The 26,848-nt window shown below is 41.1% G+C and overlaps 1 protein-coding gene across 4 annotated transcripts in view; it reads left to right on the top strand.

Moving 5' to 3' along the window:
• Positions 1 to 19,689: 19,689 nt before the first annotated feature.
• CNOT10 (CCR4-NOT transcription complex subunit 10) overlaps positions 19,690 to 26,848 on the top strand; it is a 75,096-nt gene continuing 67,937 nt past the window's right edge. For all 4 annotated transcript variants that reach the window (XR_005218421.1, XM_037846631.1, XM_037846640.1 and 1 more), the window contains exon 1: positions 19,690 to 19,929. Coding sequence is in view for 3 of the 4 variants with exons in the window: in XM_037846631.1 (XP_037702559.1) it covers positions 19,908 to 19,929 (22 nt within the window). In the remaining variant the exon portion in view is untranslated. The remainder of the gene's footprint in view (positions 19,930 to 26,848) is intronic.

The raw sequence follows: 26,848 nt of genomic DNA on the forward strand, positions 1-26,848 counted from the left end.
AGGATTGGGGGAAAAAGAGAAGAGGACATGCCAGCAATCTTTTAAAGCAGTTTGCTGAAAGCTGTCATACAACCTTTCTACTTGGATCTCATTTGGCCAGAAATTAGTTCTATGGTCATAACTAGCTGCAAGGGAGACTGGAAAATATAGCCTTTAATCCAGATGGTTATGTACCCAGCTAAAATCAGAGATTATATGATTTAGGAAGATGAAGAGATTTGGGGATATGTAACTACTTCAGATATGCTCACAAATTTCATGATTTTAAAAAAGATGAAAAGAAGTGCTGCTTGACCATGGACCTACAGAGGGGGTGCTGCCAAAGTTCAGTGAAGGTTTTGTGTTTTGAAGTATCTACAGCCCCTCATTCCACCCCTCAAAATCACACTATTACATTCTACGTGCCCCTCTTCTACAAATGTCTCCGAGTGACTATTGAGGGGCTCACCTGGAGGCAGAACCCACAACAACAATATAATATACAGATACATATTCCAATATTAGCTACGATTAACAGAAATATTAAAAGTGCTGGGCCCCATACCCCAGGTAGCTTTCACAGCCAGGAAATAAAAGCAGCCAGTGCTCCCGTATGGTCTAAATCTGAAATTGACTTTTCCGTAAGGGAAAGGAGGTCGGTAATGTTAGCCTCAGTATCTGGTATAGATACAACAGCTGGTGCCCACTAGGGCACAGATACTTCCCTGAGCGGCAGTAAGGATATCTAGTGCCATGTGATTTGAAGGAGTACTTTACACATGGTCTCTTCTGTTGGAAACTGAGTGCCTGGTTTACTATCATCTAGCGCTTGGACTGTGTGCCAGTTTGAATGTATTACGTCCCCCAAAATGCTATTACCTTTGATGCAGTCTTGTGTGGGTAGGAAACTTATTGGTGTTGATTGGGTTGGAGACTTTTGATTGGATGTTTCCGTAGAGATGTGATCACTCAACTGAGGGCGAGATCTTTCATTGGATAATTTCCATGGAGGTGTTGGCTATGCCCATTCAGCATGGGCCTTGATTAGTTTGCTGGAGCACTATATAAGCTCAGACAGGAGGAACCAGCTTGCTACAGCCAAAAGGGACACTTTGAAGAATGCACGAAAGCTGAGAGAGGAGCTGAAGCTTACAGAGACATTTTGGAGACGGCCTTTGAAAGCAGACTTTTGCTCCAGAGAAGCTAAGACAGGACAAACGCCCCAAGAGCAACTGAGAGTGACATTTTGGAGAGAAGCTGAAGCGTAGAGAGGAACATCCCAGGAGAAAACCATTCTGAAACCAGAACTCCAGAGCAGACACCAGCCACGTGTCTTGCCAGCTAACAGGATTTCAGGACACCATTGACCATCCTCCAGTGACGGTACCTCCTTACCTTGGACACTTTATGGCCTTAAGACTGTAACTTTGTAACCAAATAAACCCCCTTTATTATAAAGCCAATCCATTTCTGGTATTTTGCTTAATGGCAGCATTAGCAAACTAGAACAGGCTGTAAAGTTTGCTAGGGCATCTACTCATAGTTTGGCATCTAAGGCTCTCATGGAGGGCAGAAAAATAGATAGTGGGTATTCCTACCAGCGTAGACTTCAGGCTCACTGAATTCTTATTGCTTGTAAATTTTGAGGGGCCTCTGGTAATAGGTTCATAATTTGTCCCAGAATAAGAGAATAATCCAACAAACAACATCCTGACTAGCCACGAGGCAGGCAGATAGGACCGTAAATGGGTGCTACAAGCCCATATGCCTTTGCTAGGTGCAGGGTAGGCACAGAAACTATAATTAGGGTTCTGCGTACCTGTGGATTGGGTATCTAATACTGTGTGAGTATATTGGCAGGCATGAGGAGGCATCCAGCCCCTATGGATATGTGGTTCTTTCTTTCCTGGTGACATGTGATTCACCTGCTCTAAGCAGATGGGGGCCTATTGTCCTAAGATGCTTTTAACCAGCCTAGGCCATCCCATACATAACATACAGTTGTGGTGTATGTATGCATGAATTAGCGTTGCGGTGTTTGTCTGATTAAAATAGATATATTCGTTCATAGAAAGCACCAAGACTGTCGGGATTGTGCATGAGTCACCCATGCACCGCCTTCTCTTTGACTGAAGGGTAATTACCGTCTGTGACCTGTTGTCTCCACTGGAAGAGGGCAGTTGCCTGCAAACCCAGCAGTCTGTCTGGTTGTGAGCGATTGCTACATCATTGGCCCACTTGAGGAATTCATTGCCTTGTGTATAGGTAGGTGATGAATATGAGTAAGCCATGGGCAGAACACAAGATGTTTAATAGGGGCAAGCATAGGTAAATTATGACTGTCAGGCAGAATACATGTTTTCTACCCCTCCTGGGAAAGCATGGTACTCAATAGTGGCTTTCTTCCTGTAGGGCTTGGGAGGTGGTGGTGGTATACTATACCTTAGCACCTAACAGTTCTTGCTTAGTGTTAAGTATATTGCATAAGGGCACTTGGGTGGTCACCCACAGTAACAGCAACTGTGCTTCCCTCCTTTATTAATGCCCCTGTCTTTATCCCTGTCTGCATCCCTTCAGGATATATTGTAGGCATGAGTTCTATATCTCTTTCTTTTCCTTGTTTCTAAGGGATGAGAATACATATCCACTTGGGTGGGGTTGTCCAGCTCAGGCCGCACCAGTCCGTGGGTTCCCGGGGTAGGTCCTGTGGCAAGTTCAACGTTAATCCTTGTTCAGTTATTAGGGGAGAAATGCCGGTGGGGTGTTCAGCTGTAACCTTTACGACAGTAGGGGCTGAAACATGGGCTCACAGGCATTTGTATGTGGATGTCTGGCTGGCTGTTGGGGTGCTATTAATTAATCTGATTGCCTCCTGCAGCTGGGGAGGCCCATCCTTGCATCATTTACTGCAGAGATAACTGCTGGAATTGTTTTTTAAGACAACATTTTTCCTTTCAAGTAGGTCAGCAACCTGAAGGTTGTAAGGCAAGTGAAAGTGCCAATCAATGTCTCATTCTTGTGCCCAGTCTTGTACATAGTGTCTGGTAAAATGTGTGCCTGTTCAAGGTACACCGATAATAAGTTGAGGAAACACACACATGCATGCTAACTTTTTAGTCCTCGGATTGTGGCTGCTTGGTTGGCTTGGCAGCATCTGAACACCTGCAATACTCTGGATGCAGTGTCAACACAAGTTAAGTGCATTTTTGTCCTTCCAATAAGGGCAGAGGGCCAACATGATCAATTTGCCACCATTGCCCTGGCTGAGTGCCCCATGGATGTGGCAGTGGGCATCTTCATTGTGCACATGTTGTGCAATCATTGTGCACATGTTGTGCAACATCTCTGTTCTTTAAAGGGAGTTGTAAACATTTGCACAGTTCCCATACTATTTTAGGGTCTTCATGTCCTGACTTATGGTACAGCCAATCAGCTTGATCATTACTTTCAGTAACCTATCTGATATTTGCTAGCACATCAGCCTCTACGTTGCCTGGAGGTGTGTGAGATGTATTGGCTGGAACATCCCAATTGTTACATCAGCTACCGGTTCTTGCAAAAGAGTCTAAACATCCATTCACCGTGCCGTACTTACCTGTGAAGGTCCCTTTTTCTTGTTGCCATGGCTTATCCAAAGGGTCAGGCCTTGATACACTACCTAACTGTCTGTGCATATGGAGAGTGGCATAGGTACATGTAGGATTACCATCCATTCAGCATGCAGCTCTGCCCATTGGTTACTTTGACTTTCTCCTTCATAGATCCACATGGTGTTGGTGTTCATTTGGATGGCAGCTGCTCACCATTTCAGTGTATGGCCCCAGCATGAGTTGTGGACATACCATGTGTTTTCAGGAGGAGTTCCTATCCCTTCTTTCATACACAGTTATCGCTCAGCCAATGGCATCACCAGTACTGGGGAGATGGGGTCATCTCTATAGGTAACTGGTCCAAGTAATCTGTGTAACTCTGCTGAGAGAAGACTAGGATGTTAGTTACTCCACCGTTAGGGGTAAACATATCATTTTTGTAGGGTGCTGGATTGTGTGCATGTGCTTTTGTGTCTCATGCAAGTATCATTAACCCATCCAATGATAGGTAAGGAAATTTTCACAGTAATTGGGTCATTGTTAAGGGTTCTACTTGTATCAGGGCTAAGTATATTGCCAGTAATTGTTTTTCAGTTGGGCTATACATTGTTTCACTTCCTTCCACAATTGGGACCAGAAGCCCAAAGGCACACACTTTCCTTGCTGCTTTTGCCCCAGACCCCAACCAAACCCTTCTGGGTAGCTGGCTGCATCCAATTCACAGTCTTGCCCTAATATTTGCATACCCAATGCCTGTATTGATGGCTATTTTAGATTGTATAAAGACTTGTTCAGCCTCTTGATTCCAGTGTCATTGGGCTCCCTTTTTTTATTAGATGATGTTTTAGTTTGCTAATGCTGCAGAATGCAAAACACCAGAGATGGATAGGCTTTTATAAAATGGGGGTTTATTTTGCTACAGTTACAGTCTTAAGGCCACAAAGCGTCCAAGGCAACACACCAGCAATTGGGTACCTTCACCAGAGGATGGCCAATGGTGTCCGGAAAACCTCTGCTAGCTAGGAAGGCAGCTGGCATCTGCTCCAAAGCTCCGGCCTCAAAATGGCTTTCTCCCAGGACGTTCTTCTCTAGCAAGCTTGCTCCTCTTCAAAACATCACTCACAGCTGCACTCAGTGAGTTCCCTCTCTCTGAGTCAGCTCATTTATATGGCTCCACTGATCAAGGCCCACCCCGAATGGGCAGGGCCAATCCTCCGTGGGAACATCTCATCAAAATCATCACCCACAGCTGGGTGGGGCACACCCCAAGCAAACCTAACCAGCACCAAAACGTCTGCCTCACAAGACCACAAAGATAATGGCATTTAATGCACACAATACCCTCAAACCGGCACAGATGATAAAGGGGTCACAAGATTAGGCCAAATGAAGTACAAAGGGTCTCACATAATTAGCAAGCCTATAAAATCCTCTTTACTTTTTGAGGGTGGGGTATTGTATTTTTTCTATGACTGGGGCTGGGACCACTTTTGTCTTGCCCAACCACACAACCCCAAGAAATTTTACAGACTGCCTAGGCCCTGGAGTCTTGGTATCGTTGACTGCCCATCTTCTTTCTCTTAAGATGCTCTGCAGAGTTGTCCTCATGGCTTCTAAGGAAGCAAGACTGTCAGAGTTTAACATAATGTCATCAATATAATGAAACATTGCTATATCATGGGATTTTTTTCCATTTAGTTAAGTCTGCAGCTACCATACCATGACAAATAGTAGGGCTATGTAAATATCCTTGAGGGAGAACTTGAAAGGTCATGTTCAAACCTTCCCACATGAAGGCAAATTGGTCCTGACTGGTTTCTGAAAGAGGAATACTAAAACATGCATTTGCAAGATCTGATACATAAAGATAAGTATGTATCCTAGGTAGATAGCTCATCCAAAAGGGTTGCTATGTTTGGTACTACCGCATGAATCAAGGGTGTTACTTTATTTAGTTGCGGTGCCTGCTATTATCTGGTTTTTGTATTGGTCTATACAGGGCTATCAAAAGGGCTTTGTGCTGGTCGTACTCACAGTGACTCTTTGTACAGTTTCACTGATTTCTGTGTGGCCCCCCTGGCAGGAGGATTTGTTTTACACAAACTGTGCTCCTACAAGGAGGTAAGCTTACTGGAAACCATTTGGCGTGGCCTCATATTGTAGTCTTCACTACCTGAATCTGGAGGTGGAATTTGCTGGTATATGTGGTGAGGTCTTAACCTGTGTAGCACATCTTCACCTAATACATATTTAGGAATTGGGAAAATACATACAGTATACTGTTGGGACATCAATCATCTAATTTGAAGGGTTGGAGGTACTCTCTCTACACAAATCAATTTACTCCCATACCTGTCTATAACTTTTTGGGGACTTGTGAACCATGGTGGCTTACCATAAATTAAAGTGCACTCTGCTCCAGTATCTATGAGTGCTAAAACTTTTGGTCTATTCTTTGGGGACTAATGAATCGTGAGCTCAACATGGGGCCTCTGATGGCACTTTCCGATGGCATCTCCAATGGTCACTCGTGAGTACTCTTGGCCCCACCCCTAGTAGTCAGGGATGGGAGAATCCAACTTCATATTCCTGAAAATATGAAGGGGTGGGGGAAGGATCCTTGGTATGGCTGTGGATTGGGGTCGGATGCTTCTGCTCCTCCCATCAGAGGCTGAAAGAATTTTTCTTTGGGTAATTTCTGCCATAGCCCTAAAAGCACTGTGTTAGGCTGCTTATTTTCTCAATTGGTTTTCCAACAGCTATCAGATATACCCATATTTGTTTGCAAGTTACTTGCAAGGGTCCCCTCTTTCCTTTTTCCAAGTGACCCCCCTTTTTTGGCCATCTTATGTTCAGTGTGCACTTTGAAGACTCCTTTCACCCAGATTCCTTCCAATTGTCCCAGATCTGCTACTGCCCGGACTACATTGTGAACTGCTTGCCCAACCAAGGGGCTAAGAAGGGCTACTAAGGTGCAGTACCAAGTGGGGGGAGCCACCTGTAGGTATTTCTTTTTCATTCTGGCTGTAAATTTTTCATCATCTGGCCCATACCAAGTTCCCACACAATGTCTCACAATTTTTCCATGGATGGCCAGCGCCCCACTGTGGAGAGCATGTTTCCCTCATTAGACCAGGCAGCTCTCACTACTAACGTGAACCAGATAAGAAGGTTTTGGATACCATCTGGCCTTTGCTGGACTTGGTATAGACAGTGGCAGAGAGAATGGTATGTAATGATGGGAAATTTTAAGATATACATATATATATCACAGGAAAAAGGAACTATACAACACAAAAGGTAGACTCTAATGTAAACTGTGGGCTATAATTAATAGTATAATGATAATGATATTGTTTCATCAATTGTGATAAAGGTATCACATTATTGCAAAATGTTAATAACAAGGATAACTGTGTGGGTGAGAGGGGAGTATAAGGGAACTCTGTACTTTCTGCATGATTTTTCTGTAAACCTACAACTGCTCTAATAAAAAAAGGTAAAAATAAATATAGTGAAAAATCATTAAAGGAATTTAAATGCTACCTTGAAAATATTCAGTAATGTAAAAGAAATGAGTAAAGGAGGACTATAGGAACAAAAACACATGAGCCAAATAGAAACAAAAAGTAAAATGACAGACTTAATATAATAATATCAATAATAACATTAAATATGAATTGACTAAACAATCCAATCAAAGGCAGAGATTGTCAGACTGGATCTTAAACAATAATGGTGAGATCAAACAATATGCCATCTATAGGAGACAAATTTTAAATTCAAAGATACAATAGATTGAAAGCAAAAGGGTAGGAAAAGATATATCATACAAACAACAATTACAAGAGAACTGGAGTTGCTATACTAACATCAGACAACATAGACTTTAAAAACAATAGTGTTACTGGAGATAAAAATGTATGTAATGCAGATATAGATATAGATGTGCAATTAGAAACAGATATGCAAGTACTAACAGAGCACAAAATTACATGAAACAAAAAAAAGGACAGTAATGAAGGGAGGAATAGACAATCCAATAATGATAATTGGAGACTTCAACAACCCACTTTCAATAATGGGTAGAACAACTAGCAGAAAATCAGAAGGAAATAGAAGACTTAAACAACACTATAAACCAGTTAGTCCTAGCAGATATCTATAGATATCTGCATCCAACCACAGCAGAATATGCATTCTTCTGAAGTGCAGATGGAACATTCTTCAGGATAGACCATATACTAGACCACAAAACAAGGCTCAATAAATTTAATAGCATTGAAATAATACAAAGTATGTTCTCTGACCACAATGGAATGAAATTAAAAATCAATAACAAGAAGACGGTGGCATAGAGAAGAGTGGAAGCTAGTTTGTCCCCCTGGAACAACTAATAAACTAGTAAATAATCTGGAATAACTGTGGGGGGACAAATGCGACTGTCCACTCATCATACACCAGCCTGAATTGGGAGGAATGCCCAAGATCGCAGCATAAAATCTGTAAGTAAAAATTGCAGATCCAAGCTGAGAGCCCCCTACCGCCAAGGCCCGAACTGCAAAGCCTTGGGTGCTAGATAGCAGCACTCTCCCAGCAAGTGAATATAGCTCAGCTGAGCTCCAACTGGGGTTTTAATTAACAAGCATGTAGTGCTCAATATGAGCTACGAATCCCCAACAAGCAGATAGAGGCATTTGGTAATGACTGACCTTGGAGACCCGGAGGGTGGCCATGGATTAGCCCTGAAGGGGACTTTCTGTCCCTTTTTTGGCTCAATGGAGAAAGCCTCAGTCATTTTCAGTTTCCAGAACTCTGACCCAGACAAGGGTGGAGATAGCACAGGCAGAGAGTCTATTCAAATGCTAATGACCTCTCCCTGGTGGGGGTAACTTCCCTAAGAGGAAAGAGGAGGGGCCCAGCTTTACTACCCACCTACCATTCAGAACCAGACCCCAGAGCTTGGGGGAAACAACCACAGGCCACACCTCCTTACACCAGTCTGGAGCTACAGGCTGACAGGTGCCACGTGCTGGGCGGAAAAGCACAGTGACTTCAGCCCTCACAGGGTGTACCAATTTTCTAAGACACACTCTCAGGGAAACCAGATACTGAATATTTCTTCCTTCTGGGATCTGAGCCCATTCTGGTATGGGAAAACCTGATTGGGGTAACCAAGGAAACCATGCCTAGACAACACTACTACACTAAGAAAAACAAAGGTATGGCCCAGTCAAAGGAACAAACTTACACTTCAACTGAGATACAGGAATTTAAACAGCTAATGCTAAATCAATTCAAAAAGCTTAGGGAAGATATGGCAAAAGAGATGAAGTGTATAATGAAAACGCTGGGCTTATATAAGGTAGAAATTGAAAGTTCAAAAAATAACTGGCAGAATCTATGGAAATGAAAAGCATTTCCACTCCTAGGTATATACCTAAAAGAAATGAAAACACATGTCCACACAAAAACTTGTACATGAAGGTTCATAGCAGCATTATTCATAGAAGCCAAAAAGTAGAGACAACCCAAATGTCCATCAACTGATGAATGGATAAACAAAATGTGGTATAGCCATACAATGGGATATTATTCAATCATTAAAAGGAATGAAGTACCCATATATATGCTACCACATGAAAGAATCTTAAAAACATTATGCTAAGTGAAAGAAATTAGACTAAAAGGTCAGATATTCTATGATTCCATTTATTTGCAATATCCAGAATAAGCAAATCCGTAGAGACAGAATGCAGATTAGTGAATGTTGGGGCCTGGGGCCTGGGTGGGATAGGGAGTGACTGCTAGTGTGTACAGGGTTTCTCTTTTTGGGATGATGAAAATGTTCTGGAATTAGATAGTGCTGATAGTTGCACAACTTTGTGAATATACTAAAAAAATCACTGTATTTTACACTTTAAATGGGTGAAATTTTTTTTTAACTTTTGGAAGTAGTTTCAAATTTACAGGAAAGTTGAAAAAATAATATATAAACAATACTGAGAATTCCACTATACCCCCACCCAGTTACCCAGATTTACCAACTTCTAGCATGTTGCCACATTTACTATATCATTCTATCTCTATTTGTCTATCTATCTACCTATTTATCATCTATCTATTTTCTAAACATTTGAGAGTAGGTTGCATACATCATGCTCCTTTACCACTTAGTACTTCCACGTATATTTTCCAGAGACAAGTATATTCACTTATGTAACCACATCAAATTCAGTTATCAAGTTCAAGAAATTTAACATTGAAAGAAAACATATAGTCCATATCCAATTTTGTCAATTGTCCCAATGATGTCCTTTTGGGCATTTTTCTTCTCCGTTATTGGATCAACTGCAGGACCAAGTACTGCATTTAATTGTCATAGTCTCTTTAGTCTTGTTTTTAAATTGTGGTAACATATATATGATGAAACATTTCTAAAAGGCTGCATGTCATGGTATGCAAATTACATTTCAATTTTTAAAATTAGATTTTAAAAAACCCAGCCATGATTTATAATTTCTCACAATTCTAGGTGTTATCTGGGCAGTTCTTCTATTTTGTGTGCTATAAGCTGAGGTCATTCCTGTGACTGCATTCAGCTGGCAGTTGGACTGGACTGGAAGATCCAAGAAGGCCTCATTCATATATCTGGAACTTTGGTGTTACCTCTCAGCTGGGGCACCTCAGTTCTCCTCCATATGGTCTTTGCCTCTCTCTCCAGCAGGATAACTTGGACTTCTTTTATAGTATGGTGGCTGAATTCCAAGACAGAAAAAGTGGACGCTGTCATGCCTTTTAAGGGCTGGGCCCAGAACTGGCTTAGCATCACTTCTTCTGCATTCACTCGGTTGGAGCAAGTCACAGGGCCAGCCCAGATTCAAGGAGAGCAGAAAGAGACTCTACCGCTTGATGTGAGCAGTAGCATGTGTGTATTGAGATGGGAAGAATTGTTGACATCCATCTTTAGAGATATTTTTCTGCAAATGGCAAGCACCGCATCCAGCTTGAGAGACTATGAGGCAATAGTGGTCTTGCTGGCTTTAAGTGAAGTTAATCACCATGGCTGGTGACAGAGCAGAGCCCCACTGAGTTCTTCCACCTCCCACTTCTGAATTAATTCTTCTCCATCAGTGATGTCTGCTGGCCCGGGAACAGAGGGAGAAGTCAGTGTCTTCAATATTGGCAAATTCTGGAAGCTTTAAAGTAAAATGTGGTAGTTAAGGTAATAGCCACTTACTAGTCTTATGATTTAGGAAAATGAGTTAACATCTGTGACCACACATGAGAAAGTGAAAAATCTCCCTGCTGGCTGCGAGGCAATGGAGGGGGACTGAGTTAAAACAGCAACAACCACAGTAATAACAAAAAGTTGTGCTAAAAGAATGTCCCCAACTAGACATAACATTCATAGACTATTAACAACATTTATAGAAGGCCATACCATGATTGTTTGGGGGAAAGGACAGAAATGAGGCCCTTCACAATCACAAATGAGGAAACACCCCCTTCTAACATGAGTGATGCTTCCCCTTTACCAAGGATAACTCTAGCTTTGCTTTAGTTCTCCTGCCTCCTAGGTAAAAGCTAAGACACCCAGTCACTAAATTGTTTTTTTTACTGCATCCAATCCAAAATTGGCACCCTTTCCCTAATCCCTTTTTAGAGGAAATTAGACACCATAAGTCTAATTTCTTTAAGAAATTCCTCTTAATTCCCTTTTATTGAGATGCTCCCTACTACAAGATCAATTAACCTAGCTTTTCCCCTTTTTCTTCCAGATGTGTTTTATCTTGTGAGCTCTAACACACATTTGTCAAGAGACGTACAGCATATTCATATTAGCCTCAAAATAGACAAAATACTCAAATGCCCAATGATAAGATGAATACATAAGTTATGATAAATTCACATAATGGAACATTATATAACAATGAGAGAAAGCTATGACTTCACCCAAAAATATGGATGAATCTCATGAAGTAGAGCAAGCCAAGCCAGAAGCCAAAGAAAAATATATTCTATGATCCGTTTATGTTAAGTTCAAAAACAGGTACAATTAATCAAAAGCAGTGTTTGAAGTCAGCATGGAGATTATCCTCGTAGGGAGACGGGAAGAGGTGTGAGGGGCTACCAGCGTGCGGGTAATGTTCTGACCTTTATCTATGAACTAGTCACATGGGTATATTCACTTGATGAAAATTCAGTAAGCTGTACATATGATTTTTGCACTTTTCTGTGTGTATGTTAACTCGAATAGAAAGTTGGTTTTTTTTAAGGGGGAACCATGTCAAAGGGAAAGGCTGAAGCTGAAAAAATTTGAGCAACAAAATAACAAGAGTATTGGATTATAACCCAGAGTTTAAAATAAATACCCATGAGTACATGCTGATATAAATAAATGATTGAACAAATAAGTAAATGGGGGATAAGAGACAAATCTCCCTTACAGAAGGTAATTTGTGTACATCCTCTCAGCTCCAGGAGGTAGAACCTAAACATGCCCCCTGCCTCCTTGAGTGTGGCTGCATTTAGTGTCTTGCTTCCAGAGGAGAGTGTGGAAGGGAAGGGGGGAGTAACTTTATGACAGAGAACCTGGCAAACACTACCTAAGCCAGATAATCAAGATTACCATCATTAGTGATAAGTTGTTTTGATAGCATGGTACCATTTTTTTAGTGTTTACATTTTTATTAACAATCTGGTTTATTTTCCAAGTGTCTTAGTTTCCCAGCCGCTATGATAAATACTACAAGGTGGTTTGGCTTAAACAAAGGGACTTTATTGGCTCACAGCTTTGAGGCTGTAAGTCCAAAACCAAGATGTCAGGAAGGCAATGCTTTCTCCCCAAGGACTGTGACAATGTGATGCTGGCTTCTGATGATCACTGAGGTTCCCTGGCTTGTGGTCCTGCCTTGTAACACATGGGGATGTCCTCTCCTTTCTCTTCAGGGTGCCTTTGGCTTCCGGCTCCTCTCCTGTGGCTTTCTCTCTATAGCGCCTCCAGTAGAAGGATTAAGACCCACCCTGATTCAGTTGGCCACATCTTAACTGCCTTTAAGATGCCTTTTGACATGTTCCAAAGGTCCTATTTACAATGGGTTCACACTCACAGGGATGGATTAAGATTAAGAACTGGTTTTTCTTTTCCTGTGGTACATAACTCAATCTACCATACCAACATTCTTTATAAATATTTTTATTTTATTCTTATAAAAAATGTAAAATTTACTTTTTCTTTGATCTTTTTTTATGGCTCTGTGTGTGTGTGTGTGTGTGTGTGTGTGTAACATAAAATTTGCCATTTGACCCTTTTAAGTATTCAGTTCAGTAGTATTAATTATATTTAGAAAATCGTGCTACCATCGCTGCCGTCTATTACCAAGACTTTTCATCACCCCAAACAGAAGCTCCATACCCATCAAGCAATAACTCCCCATTCTTCCCTTTGCCAAGCCCCTTTACTTTACTGTCCCCTTCTTCCCTTTACTGTCTGTCTCTATGAATTTGCTTATTCCAGATAATTCATATAAGCAGAGTCATATAATATTAGTCATTTTGTGTCTGGCTTATTTCACTTAGCATAATGTTTTCAAGGTCCATCCATGTTATACCATGTATCAGAACATCATGCCTTTTATGACTGAATAATATTCTATTGTATGTATATACCACATTTTGTTTATCCATTCATCACTTGGTGAACTCTTGAGATGTTTCTCTAGCTTTTGAATACTATGAATAATGCTGCTATGAACATTGGTGTACCAGTTGCTGTTTGAGTTCCTGTTTTCAATTCTTTTCGGTATATACCTAGGTGTGCAATTGACAGATCATGTGGTAACTTTTTTTTTTTTTAATTTTATTTTTAAATAAATTCAAACTTACAGGAACAGTTGCAAAAACAATACAAACCCCATACACAGAACTCCAGCATACCCCAACCCCCCTCCCCTGATACCCCGATCCACCAACTTTAACATCCTGTCACACCACCATTTTTTTTCTTTCCCTGCCTCCCTCCCTCCCTATCATTCATCATCTATTGCTCTGTCTCCTGAACATATGAGAGCAAGCTGCACACATCCTTGAACAAACAACAGAATTCACATATACATTTCCCATGAACAAGAACATTCTTTTATGCAATCCCATTAAGTACAGCTAAGAAGTTCAAGAAATTCAACATTGATTCATCTCTATGGTCATATTCTCTGATACTTTCTTTGTGTTTACCATGGGGCTTAAATTTAACCTCTTAAATGTATAACAATCTAGTTTTTCTTTAATACCAACTTAACTTCAATAGGACACGTAAACTATGTTCCTATACTTCTCCATTCCCCACCTTTATGTAGTTCTTGTCAAAAATTACGTATTTTACATTGAGTCCAAAACCACTGATTTATCATTATAGTTTATGTGTTTTAGATCCTGTAGGAAATAAATAGTGGAGTTACAAATCAAAACTACAGTCGTATTAGTATTTATATTTACCATGTGATCTCTACTGGAAATCTTTATTTCTTCATGTGGTTTCAGTCAATTGTTTAGTGTCCCTTCTTTTCAGCCTGCTCAATTCCCTTTAGCATTTCTTGTAGGACTGATCTACTGGTGATGAAGTCCCTCAGCTTTTGATTATCCAGGAATGTTTTCATCTCCCCCTCATTTTTACCCTCCCATTGTATGTGAATTTTCTAAGTCTCTGGTGGTTATTGACTTCTATTTGCATTCCATTGTGGTCAGAGAATGTGCTTTGAATAAATTCAAGTTTTTTCTAAATTTATTGAGGCTTGTTTTATGTCCCAGCATATGGTCTATTCTGGAAAAAGATCCGTGATCACTAGAGAAGAATGTGTGTCCTGGTGATTTGGGATATAATATCCTATATATGTCTGTTAAATTCCTCTATATCTCTGTCTCCTTTCTTTGTTTGTCAGTAGGGCTCCCTTTAGCATCTGAAGTAGGGCAGGTCTTTTTTTAGCAAACTCTCAGCATTTGTTTGTGAAAAAGTTAAGCTCTCCCTCAAATTTGAAGGAGAGTTTTGCTGGATGAAGTATTTGCGGTTGGAAATTTTTCTCTCTCAGAATTTTAAATATGTCATGCCACTGCCTTCTCGCCTCCATGGTGGCTGCTGAGTAGTCACTACTTAGTCTTATGTTGTTTCCTTTGTATGTGGTGAATTGCTTTTCTCTTGCTGCTTTCAGAACTTGCTCCTTCTCTTCAGTATTTGAGAGTCTGATCAGAATATGTCTTGGAGTGAGTTTATTTGGATTTATTCTATTTGGAGTTCACTGGGTATTTATGCTTTGTGCATTTATATTGTGTAGAAGGTTTGGGAAGTTTTCCCCAACAATTTCTTTGAATACTCTTTCTAGACCTTTACCCTTCTCTTCCCTTTGTGGGACACTAATGAGTCTTAAATTTGGACATTTTATTTTATCTATCATATCCCTGAGATCCATTTTGATTTTTTCGATTTTTTCCCCATTCTTTCTTTTGTTCTTTCATTTTCTGTTCTGTGGTCCTCAAGGAACTTCCTCTAATCTTGTATTATGAGTATCCAGAGTCTTTCTAATTTGGCCAACAGTTTCTTTTATTTCCATAAGATCTTCTATTTTTTAATTTACTCTTGCAATTTCTTCTTTATGCTCTTCTAGGGTCTTCTTCATGTCCTTTATATCCTGTGCCATGCTCTTCTTCATGTCCTTTATATACTGTGCCATGCTCTCATTGTTTGTCCTTAGTTCTTTGATTAATTGCACCAAGTACTGTATCTCTTCTGGTTTTATCATATGCTTTAAGATTTTCTGTTGTTTTTGGCCTCTTGGCATTTGCTTTACTTGATAGGGTTCTTTCCAGATATCAAAAATACCAATCTAATTTGTCAGATCTACAGCTTGGTGGCGTACACTTTCTCTCACTAACCAGCAGATGGCATCTGCGAGTCACCTATTGCCCTCAAGTCAGTTCTCCCCAACTTTGTCTTTGTGTTGTGTGGGGATCTGATTCTTGTGGGGTTCAATTGATGCACTAAGTTTGGGTGTGTTGTTGGTGCTGTCTGCCCTGAATGTGAGGCGTGTGTCTGGGTGGTTAGGGAGGCAGGGGAGCTTTAATAATCAAACCTCCCAGGTGTTCCTGGAGATTTAAGGCTGTTGCAAGAGTCTAAGCCATCATTTCAGTCTTGCCACAGATTGTCTCTGCTGCTGACCCACAAGTCCTTGGTATTGGTGTAGGGTCCCTGGGATTTCTGAGCAGGTCCCCCTTCTCAACCGTGCTCTTCCAGGACCTCTGCTGAGGGAAGGCTGTGCCACGTAACAAGTGCATGCTGGCCCTCCAGGGAAGCCCTGGGCTGCCGGGCCGTGCAGGGGCATTCCCAACCTGCTTTAAAGATGGTTGAATGGGGCGTGTTAACTTCCCCCTTTTCGCACAGCTCTGCCTTCCCAGCTCCCTGACAATTAGCTGTGGGTGTACTAAAGGCCACTGTCCACGGCCGATACTGTGGTATGTACGTGGTGCTGCAGGAAACACCCCCCGTTACACTGGGTTTCTTGGTGCGGCTCTGGGCTGTGGGTCAGGCCCTGGGCAGGAGTGTCCCCCACCCGCTGGGGAGATGGCTGCAAGGGGCACCGTTTCTTTCTCCTTTTGGCTCCCCTCTGCTCCCCTGGCCCTGAGACAATCAGCAGCGGGCTATCCTCCATGCCAGACACCAAGACGTTGGCACAGTCCGCTCCTGCCATGCTTCACTGCGTGGTTCTCACCGTCATAACCACAGCTGCTCCCAATTTTTTTTTTTTTTTAAAGGAACTAATCCATCTCCAAATGCCAACCCATGGTTTCCCCACACTGCAGCACAGCCACCGGACTTTCAGCCAGCTCACTCACTCATTTCAGAATGCAGACACCCAGTTTCACCAAATGCACGGTCCCTGTGGATTTAGCAGACCTTGTCTGGCTGGTGCATCGCTGGAACTGGTGTTCTGGGTCACTTTCTGGCTTCTATCTAGTATTTTTCAAGGAGGTGTTTTTTTGCCCTTTCTCAACTAGCCACCATCTTAGGTTCTCCTCATATGGTAACTTTTTAAGGAAAGGCCAGACTGCACCATTTTACATTCGCACTAACAATGCATGTGGGTTCCAATTTCTCTGCATCATTGCCAACACTTGCTTTCTTCAGCTTTTAAAATAATATCCATCCTAGAGGGTGTGAAGTGATATCTCACTGTGGGTTTGGTTTGCATTTCCCTAATGGCTAAGGAGTTCTTTATATATTCTAAATATTAAATCTTTATCAGATATATGATTTGCAACTATTTTCTCTTATTGTGTAGGTGGTCTTTCCATTTTCTTGATAATGTCTTTTGATGCACAAAAGTTTTTAATTTTGATGAAGTCCAATTTATCTATTGTTTCTTTGGTTGCTTATACTTTTGGTGTCATACCTAAGAATACATTGCCAAATAGAAGGTTCTAAAGATTTCCCCCTATGTTTTCTTCTAAGAGTTTTATGGTTTTAACTCTTCTATGTACACCATTGATTCATTCTGAGTTAATTTTTGTTTATGGTGTGAGGTAGGGGTCCAACTTCATTCTTTTGCATTTGGGTGACCAGTTGTTCCAGCACCATTTGTTGAACAGACTATTCTTTCTCCATTGAGTGGACTTGGAACCCTTGTCAAAAATTAATTGGCTACATGACACATCCCAAAGTAATTTGGGCAGAGAATAAAAATATATATGCAGGGGCCCCCCTGAGAAGCTGGGGGAAAATGTGGAAGTGTTGGGATTGCCTCACCTGGATCCTTTCTGATATTCTCACAAACATTGAGGACTGGTGGTTTTGTATATCAAGCCCTCTATCCTGGGGCTTTCCTTTATGAAACTTGTTATTGCAAGGGAGAGGCTAAACCTGCTTATAATTGTGCCCAAGAGTCTCCCCCTGAGTACCTCTTTGTTGCTCAGATGTGGCCCTCTCTCCCTAGCTAAGCCAACTTGGCAGGTGAACTCACTGCCCTCCCCTCTAGGTAAGTTCTGACTCCCAAGTGTGTAAATCTCCCTAGCAATGCAGGATATGACTCCTGAGTATGAATCTGGACCTGACATTGTGGGATTGAGAACATCTTCTCGACCAAAAAGGGGATAAAAAATGAAATGAAATAAAGTTTCAGTGGCTGAGGGATTCCACATGGAGTTGAGAGGTCACTCTAGTGGGCACTATCATGCACTATACAGATAACCCTTTTTAGGTTTTAATGTATTGGAATAGCTAAAAGTAAATACCTGAAACTATCAAACTGAAACCCAGTAGCCTTGACTCTTGAAGACAATTGTATAACAATGTAACTTACAAGGGGTGACAATGTGATTGTGAAAATCCTGTGGATCACACTTCCTTTATCCAGTGTATGGATGGATGAGTAGAAAAATGGGGACAAAACCTAAATCAAAAATAGGGTGTGTATGTGTGGGGGAGGATTTGGGTGTCCTTTTTTACTTTTATTTTTTATTCTTATTTTTACTTTTTCTGATATAAGGAAAATGTTCAAAAAATAGAGTGGGGTGATGAATGCACAGCTATATGATGGTACTGTGACAAGCTGATTGTACACCATAGATGATTGTATGATGTGTGAATATATCTCAACATAACTGAATTTAAAAAAATCAATTGGCTATAGATATGAAGGTTTATTTATGGATTCTCAATTCTATTCCATTATATGATAGCGTGTATTTTTGATATGACATGATGGGAATGACATGTCATCTTTGTAGACTTCCTCCTAAAAACCCTTAAACCCAGTCTAACATTTTTTTCCATGAGAAAAACATTGGAAAAACTCAAATTGAGGGACATTCCTCAAAAAATCTGACTAGTACTCTTCAAAACTATCAGGGTCACCAAGCACAAGTGTGATGGTTAAGTTCATGTGTCAACCTGGCTAGGTTATGGTGTCCACTGGCCTGGTTGTTACTGTGAGGATATTCCATGGATTTAAATCATCAGTAAATTGATTGCATCTATGACTGATTACATCAACAATCAACAAAGGAGTTTGCCTTCAACAATGAGAGGCATCTCATCCAATCAGTTGGAAGCCTTAAAAGGAGAACTGATGATTTCAGCAGTCAGAAAAGAAGAATTTCCATCTCTATTTCTGTCAGCCAGCTTCTCCTGGGGAACTCATAGAAAACTTTCATCAGAGGTCCCAGCTTGTGTCCTGCCCTATGAAATTCTGACTTGCTCATGCCCACCATCGTGAGTCAATTCCTTTAATATATCTCATAATATTTACATTATATATGGATTTATATAATCTCCTCCAGGTTCTGTTTCCCTGGAAAACCCTGAGTAATGATCACAGCCAAGAATAGCCTAAGAAGACATGAAGAATAAATGAAATGTGGAATCCTGAGTGGAATCCTGAAACAGCAAAAAAAAGGGAAGTGTGTGTGTGGGGTATGGTGGAATCTGAATACAGTTCCAGTGTTGATTTCTCGGATGTGATGTGTCATAGTAATTTAATGTTAAGTTAAGACGTTAACAATAGGGGAAACAAAATGCATAGTATACAGGAATTTTATGTACCATATTTACAAATTTTCTGTAAATCTTAAACTATTCTAAAAATAAGTGTTTTTAAAAAATTAATTTTAATTAAGTTTCCAAAATTTTAAAGCGGGTAATGGCAACAGTGTGCCTCCCTCACAAGGTTACTGTGAGAAACAAATGAGACAGTTCAGGTCAAGTGCAAGGCTCAGTGCTTAGCACATAAATGTCAGGTATGGTTATTGTGATTTCATGTAAAATGAAAGATGAAAGCTCTGACACGTTGGAATTTTAACGGAGATGTGCAAGGGGCAGTCGCGCCTAGCTGCCACACGGTACACCCAGGAAGCGCACGGTGCCCAGATCCCATGAGGCGCCCATGTCCGTACGTCAAGCCAGGCGCGCGTGCACGCAGCGCCGGGGGCGGGGCTCCGAGGGGACGCCGACGTGGGGCAGGTCTAGGCCGCAGTTCCCACGCCGGCGCAGCCAGTACGTCTGGCTGTGGCCTCCGGAAGTAGTGTGTCCGGGGGCGCGGCGGGGCGGAAACGGCGTTTGGCGGGAGGCATTGGGACCGCCCTGGTGGAGACGCTGCTACTGTTGCTAGACGACGCGAGCTAATCCTCGTCACTTCCTTAACTTGCAGTTTTCCCATTCTCTAGGCCGGAACCTAGGGGACCGGAGGCCAGTAGACATAGAATCCTCGTCCCGAGTTCGGAACGTTCGTCAGCCCCGCGGCAGGAGTCCGGGCCAGGCCATCTGCGGGGAAAAACCCGAGCGGAGGCGGGAAGATGGCTGCGGACAAGGCTGCAGGTGAGGCGCCCGTGCCCCGCGCGGTGAGGCGGCGGTCCACGCGAGGTTCGGCAGACTGAACGATGAGGCGGTGGGGCCCCGGGAATGGGACTCAAGGGCACCTTTAACTTGGACATGCATTTCTGTCTCTCATCCCTTCCTTTAGCAGTCGCTAGCGTGAGTTATTTGGGCCCTAAGTCCGGTAGTTTTTTAACTCAAGTAAAGCATGAAGCCGCTGTGGATCGCCTTTGCCCCGCTATTCAGATGTCTCTAGCCTGAAAAACTTGAATGTGTTTCACACTTCATAGACTTTTCGACCTCTCAATAGGAAAGGCAGATCAAGAGAGGTTCACTCCGGAGCACACGGCTGCCTTAATGTTCCATGGCTCAGGCTGGAACTCACCTGGGCTGTTTCGGCCACATTGGACTACCTCTGGTCAGCGACGTCCTATGGAATTAACTTTGTGAAAACGACTTATTTAAATAGACGTTATGGTGCAGTGGCACACTGCGGTCTATGCTTTTGCGTATCTTGTGTTTAGCATCTATTTTCCTCTAGTTCCTCAGTATTAACTAGTTAATGTTGATGATTTTCTTTATGGAGTATTGCCTCCATTCCTAGAATTTTCTCCATTAAGGAAAACCAAATGCTCTTCTACTTACTTCTGGGAAGGTCTGGCATGTATGTTTCCTGCAAGAACGTTAATGGTATTTATGGCATTCAGGTTTTATTGGAAGGAACTTAAATGACGAGACTTAGTGGTTGACACTTAACTTTTTACAGTGACCTTAATAAAAAATTTTTTTAAAAAGTAATATCAATGTGCTTTATGTAGATTTTAGTAACTCCTGAGCTAATAACTGACAGGTGAACTAATTCAAAATTAAAGGGAGCCCGAGGATCTGGGGGAAGGTGCGGATGTGTTGGATATCCTCACCTGGACTGGTGTTGATGTTGTCACAGACATTGGGACTAGCGGTTTGATGTGCTGAGCCCTCAAGCATGGGACTTGCCCCTATGAAGCTCATTACCACAAAGGAGAGTCTAAACTTGCATGTAATGGTGCCTAAGAGTCTCCCCCTGAGTACCTCTTTGTTGCTCAGATGTGGCCCTCTCTCTCTCTCTAACTGAGCCATCTCGACAGGTGAACTTGCTGCCCTCCCCACTACGTGGGACCCGACTCCCAGGGGTGTAAATCTCCCTGGCAATGCAGAATATGACTCCCGGGGATGAATGTGGACCTGGCATCGTGGGACTGAGAGTATCTTCTTGACCAAAGGGGGGATGCAAAATGAGACGAAATAGTTTCAGTGGCTGAGAGATTTAAAATGGAGTCGAGAGGTCACTCTGGTGGACATTCTTATGCGCTATATAGACAACACCTCTTAGGTTTTAATGTGTTGGAATAGCTAGAAGTAAATACCTGAAACTACCAAACTCCAACCCAGCAGTCTGGACTCCTGAAGACAATTATATAATAATGTAGATTACGAGGGGTGACAGTGTGATTGTGAAGACCTTGAGGATCACAGCCCCTTTATCTAGTGTATGGATGAGTAGAAAAATGGGCATAAAAACTAAAGGACAAATGGGGTGGGATGGGGGGATGATTTGGGTGTTCTTTTTTCACTTTTATTTTTTATTCTTGTTCTGGTTCTTTCTGATGTAAGGAAAATGTTCAGAGATAGATTATGGTGATGAACACATAACTATGTGATCATACTGTGGACAGTGGATTGTATACCATGGATGATTGTATGGTGTGTGAATGTATTTCAATAAAACTGAATTTAATAAAAAAAAAAAATTAAAGGGAGCCGATCCTAATACAGGTTCAGAAGGATAAGATAGAGGATTTTTTTTCAATGACTATCCACTGCTAGAAGAAAAACAACACAATAAGGGGTTAGGAAATGAGAATAATAGTGTGCTATAGAATCTTAGGTTGATCGGGCCTCTGATGAGGTGACCTTTGAACAGAAACCTGAATGTAGGGAAGGAATGAGTCATATGGAATGGTGAGAGGGTGGGCTGGAAAGGTGTTCCAAGCAGGGAACAGCATGTCTGTCCAAGGCTGGGCAAGGAGACCAACATCTTCCTTATACATTTAGGACAGTGTCTTTGTTCCCCAGGTTTACGATTCCTACTTGCCCATAGCATTGCACTTGCCTGGAATGATCTCTTCAAGTTGGAAGCCCATCTAGTTTTCAAGTCCGCCCTCAGACATAAAACCTTTCTCTACTTGTTCATTCATTCACAAACATTGAGTGCCAGGTGCTGCCTTAGATGACATTCCCCTTGGAGGACCATCTGTTCAGTCTGTTAGAGGAGTTAGACCTAACATAGTTGTACTCTTTGGTTAAGAGGTGCATGGTATGTATAGTGGAAGTATATGGCCCAGAGTAATTTGGGGACGGTTCCTTTGGTTGGCTTATGTTTATAGGCCATGTGATAGGAAAGTTTTTTCGTATCTAGATAGTAAGGTTGAATTTGTATAAAGTTGATAAATGTTTGGTGTGGCTCCCTTGAATCTCTCTGCTCCTCTTCTCCATCCCATCCTAACTTTTGTGGTTCTGGCCTTTATCTCTTAATGTGGTCTGTTTTCACTCAGGAACCTTCTGACTGGTTTACCTGTCTTCACTGTTTGTCTTTTCCTATCTAATGTATCCTCCTCACTGCTGCCCTTTCATTTTATTTCTGAAACACTAATTGGATTGTACTATTCCCCTGCTTATAAACTTTCTAAGATGGTACCATCAGTTGGACATTAAGTTCTCATTTCTTAATATTATTTGAGGCGCTCTTCACACTGTTTCCAGCTGATGCTTCTATAATAACGCACTCAGCTCTTCACACCAGAAATGACTTGCTTGGAATGCAAGAATATTCTTTTGACATTCTGTAATGCTGTAATGCCCTTTTTTCTCTTCTCCATCTGGTGAACTTGCTCCTCTTTCAAAATCTAGTTTACGTGCTGCTTCCTCTCTGAGCTCCTGAGGTTGTCTTGGAGGGTCTTGTATCCTTGTTCTTCATTAGGTAAGAAGAGGAGACCAGTGAAAGGACTTAAGAAGGTAAGTGATCTAATCACATGGCTGTGATAGAGGGTAGCTTTAAGCAAAACAAAACTGGAATCCCAGAGACCAGCTCTCAGTAGATATTTACAGTGGCCTGCTCTGCCAGGCACTACTTCAGGCACTGAGCAGCGGACAAGACAGACAGTTTCTGTCCTTGTGGAGCTTATAATGTAGTATGAAAGACAGATAAACTTGTAAACAAAATAAAAAATAAATATGATTTCAGGTTGTGATAAATACTGTGAAGAAAAGAAAACTGAGTAAGAGGATAAAGGATACCTGAGAGCAAGGTTTGTGAGGCATATAGTAGAACTCAATACATATTTGTGGCATAGTGAGCAAAGTGAGCATAGCAAGAGATAAAGTTGTGGCAGCGGCCAGCTCATGTTAGGCCTTTGGGACATGGAAGAAATTTCAGTTTATTCTAACTGATGAAAAGATACTGGGGCTTTTCAGCAGGGGGATGATATGAACTGATACATGTTTTAACTGGGCCAGGTGAGAAATGATGAAGAGTTAGGAGGTGGTCTTTGATGTCAGATAGCCTAGGTTCATTCTAGCTCTAACACTTAGTATTTGTGTGATCTTGGGCAAATTTTAAGAAACCTTTTTTTAAATCTCAGCTTTCCTATGTATAGTACGAGAATGATAATAGTATCTATCTTACAGGGTTGGCAAAGGGTTAAATGAGAAACTTGGAAGCCCTGATTTTCTTTTTTTTTTAAAGCTGGCTATTATTATTACTTTAGGGTAGTGATAGGATGGAGAGGAGAGAGGCGGATTGGTGAGATGTTTAGAGAATAAAATTGGCGGAATTTGGTGACAGATTGGATATAGTAGGTGAGCAGAAAGTTTTGCTCCTTAGGAAAGGTTCTTAGTTGAGCCTCAGTTTCTTCTGTTTGTAAAATTAAAATCTAATTCCTTCCTAATAGTTTTTGATTTATTTACCTCATCGGATGTAGTTTGTGAGGATCAGTGCAGGTATGGTGTATGTCTTAGCCCAGATCCTCTGGGAAACAGAGGCTGATTAAGGCACTAACTTTTTGTTTGACAAGTGTAATCCCAGGGTAGTGAGAGTGAGGTAGAGAAGGAAGTAAGCAAAGGAAGATGAAATACATTATGTCCCTGGCTGCTGCTTCACCTTGACCTGTGAAGAAGAGACATTGCAGGCCACTTGCGTGAGAGGATTTTCCAAAAAGGTTGGGAGAAGAAACTGCACTTTGGAATAGTCCACAGGAGAGAGAAAGGAGGGATGACTCATCTGTCCGGCTTCTTCCCTTTTCCTTTTTCCAGTGGGTCAAGGCTCATCCCATGGAGAGCTGATTTACCTGTCTCTGAGTTGCATGGCTTCTCTGTGATAGATTACTCTGTGGTAATTCAACCAAATTCTGTAGGGGGCCAGAGTATCCCAATGGGGTGGGGCACCAACAAAGGACAAAGATTGGAAGAGGCAGGGGAAGGCTCACAAGGTTTATGTCCCACATATAAAAGTGGTATGAAATCGGTATCACATCTGACTAGAGAAATACCAACAGTGTTTTAGGATGATTTATTTTGACTTCATTTTTTAGGATTATTAGAAAGGAAGACTTGGCTAGAGTTAGGATGGCAAAAACCTAGGTTTGAAGGTATCTGAGAATTTGTATTGTGGAGATGCTGGTGGTAGGTTTAGTAGGGAAAGATTGATAACATTATGAAGAAGGAAAAGATAGGACCAGATGACTACTATGAAAGCAAGAGAAGAGAACTTAAAGATGGCTTCAAAATTTTGTGCCCAGATGACCAGAAAAATGGTCAGAAGAACAAACAAATGGAAACATTTTAAGCTGAGGCTGTTTTTATTTTATTAAAACATAAAAAAAATTTTATTATTACAAATATATAAAAAGTAGAAGTTCTCCATTGCCTTTATCCAGTTCCAACTCTCCAGGTAACCAGTATTAAGTTCTGTATGACTGTTTCTATGCCTACCCAACTCACATTGACTTGAAAATGTCATATGCCAATGGGGAAATAGACTATGCAATACTGTCTGCCACCCCCCCCCCTTTTTTTTCAGTTAACATGTATTATTGTGGACATATTCCAAGATCAGTAAACTAGATATTGCTTCATTCTTGAACAAACACCTAGTTGCTGGTTTTAAAGGGAATATGGTAACATTGATTTTGAGGTCATGATTGTCCAAACAAATCTTCATTGTGCAATTGGAGATACAGGACTGGAGCCTAAGAGAGAAGGAGTATACCCAGAAGTACAGATTTGAGAGTCACCTGTACAGTGGAAATTGCTGAGGCTATGGAAATGGGTGAATTTTATTCAGGAGTGCAGTTGTGATGAGAGAAGGGTATTGTGTGGTCACATCTTACTCAAAGGCTGAATTCTAAAGTATTGTGTAAAAGAAAAACTTAGTCAAAATTCTCTTGGGAAAAAATGCTTAAATCACCTGTGTGTAACAGTATACTGGTTTTATGTCTAGAGCTCTCTATATTAGTCTGAAATGTATACAATAATGTGGTTCTCCAGAGGAATTGTATTTTCTTATCAGCTTTTCCTTTGCTTATTTCCTTTCTAATTCTTGTCTAGTCAGTATTTCCCCCTGGCCCTCAACTAATTCCTTAATTTCTTCTTAAAGCATATGGAGGAAGTTTTCAGTACTCAGTTGCGTTTTTTACCACAATGGGATATTTAGTGGTATTGGTTAACTTCTAAGAATGGAATTTCACTTTATAATCCCCTGACACCTAAGTACCACCCCTTACAAATATAGGAATGATGAAGATTTTTCTGTAGCACTAAGTTAGGCATGGGGCTTAGGGCCACTTGGTAGCTGCTCACAGAATGACCTTGGAAGTTGTCATACAACAGTCACAGTCAGGAAGAATAGCCAGAGTTGAGCTGGGTTTAATTAAAATTTTTAAAAAAAAGTTTATTCAGAAATGATTTCAGTATTAGAAAAAAGTTGCAAGAATAGTATATCCTTCACCCATATTCACCTATTATTAACATTTATCCGATTTGCTTAATCACGTGAATACTTTTTTGTATGTGTGTGTGTACATACAGTATTTTTTTTCCTGAGCCATTTGAGGAATTCATGTACATCATGGCCCTTTTCCTTAAATACTTCAGAGTCTATTTGCTAAGAATAGGGATACACTCTTACATAACCACAGTATAATTATCAACTTCAATAAATTTAGCACTATTAAATATTTTCTGTCTCATCTGTCACTCATATTCCAGTATTGCCAGTTGATCCAATAATGTCCTTTATAGCACTTTTTTCTTCCAGTACAGGATACTAAGATCAGGTATTGTGTTTAGTTGTTGTATCATGTTTCTTTAGTCTCCTTGAATTCTGGAGCATTTCCATAGCTTTTCTTTGTCTTTTATGACATTGGCATTTTTGAAGAATAAAAACTCCTTTTATTTTATGTGATAGAATGGTCCTCATTTTGGGTTTGTCATATGTTTATTCATTACTTGTTTAGGTTATGCATTCTCAGGTGGACTACTATGTAAGTAATGTTGTGTCACCCACGGTATCATTTGGTGGTATATTATGTCCATCTGCCGTCATTTGTGATGTTAATTTTGACCATCTGGTCAAGCTGCTGACTGACTTTTCCACTTCAACAAGACGTTCCCTGGCTCATCCTTTTTTTTTTTCTTTCTTTTTTTAAATAATAGTTTTATTTACATACCATACAATCATCCAAAGTATACAATCAATGGCTCTCCGTATAATCACAGAATTGTGCGTTCACCAACAGTTAATTTGAGAACAATTTCATTGCTCCAAAAAGAAATGTCCCATACCCTTTATACTCCCCTATGATTGACACTTAGCATTGATATGGTA

Source organism: Choloepus didactylus, chromosome 1, assembly GCF_015220235.1.
Source record: "Choloepus didactylus isolate mChoDid1 chromosome 1, mChoDid1.pri, whole genome shotgun sequence".
NCBI classification, from domain to species: Eukaryota; Metazoa; Chordata; class Mammalia; order Pilosa; family Megalonychidae; genus Choloepus; species Choloepus didactylus.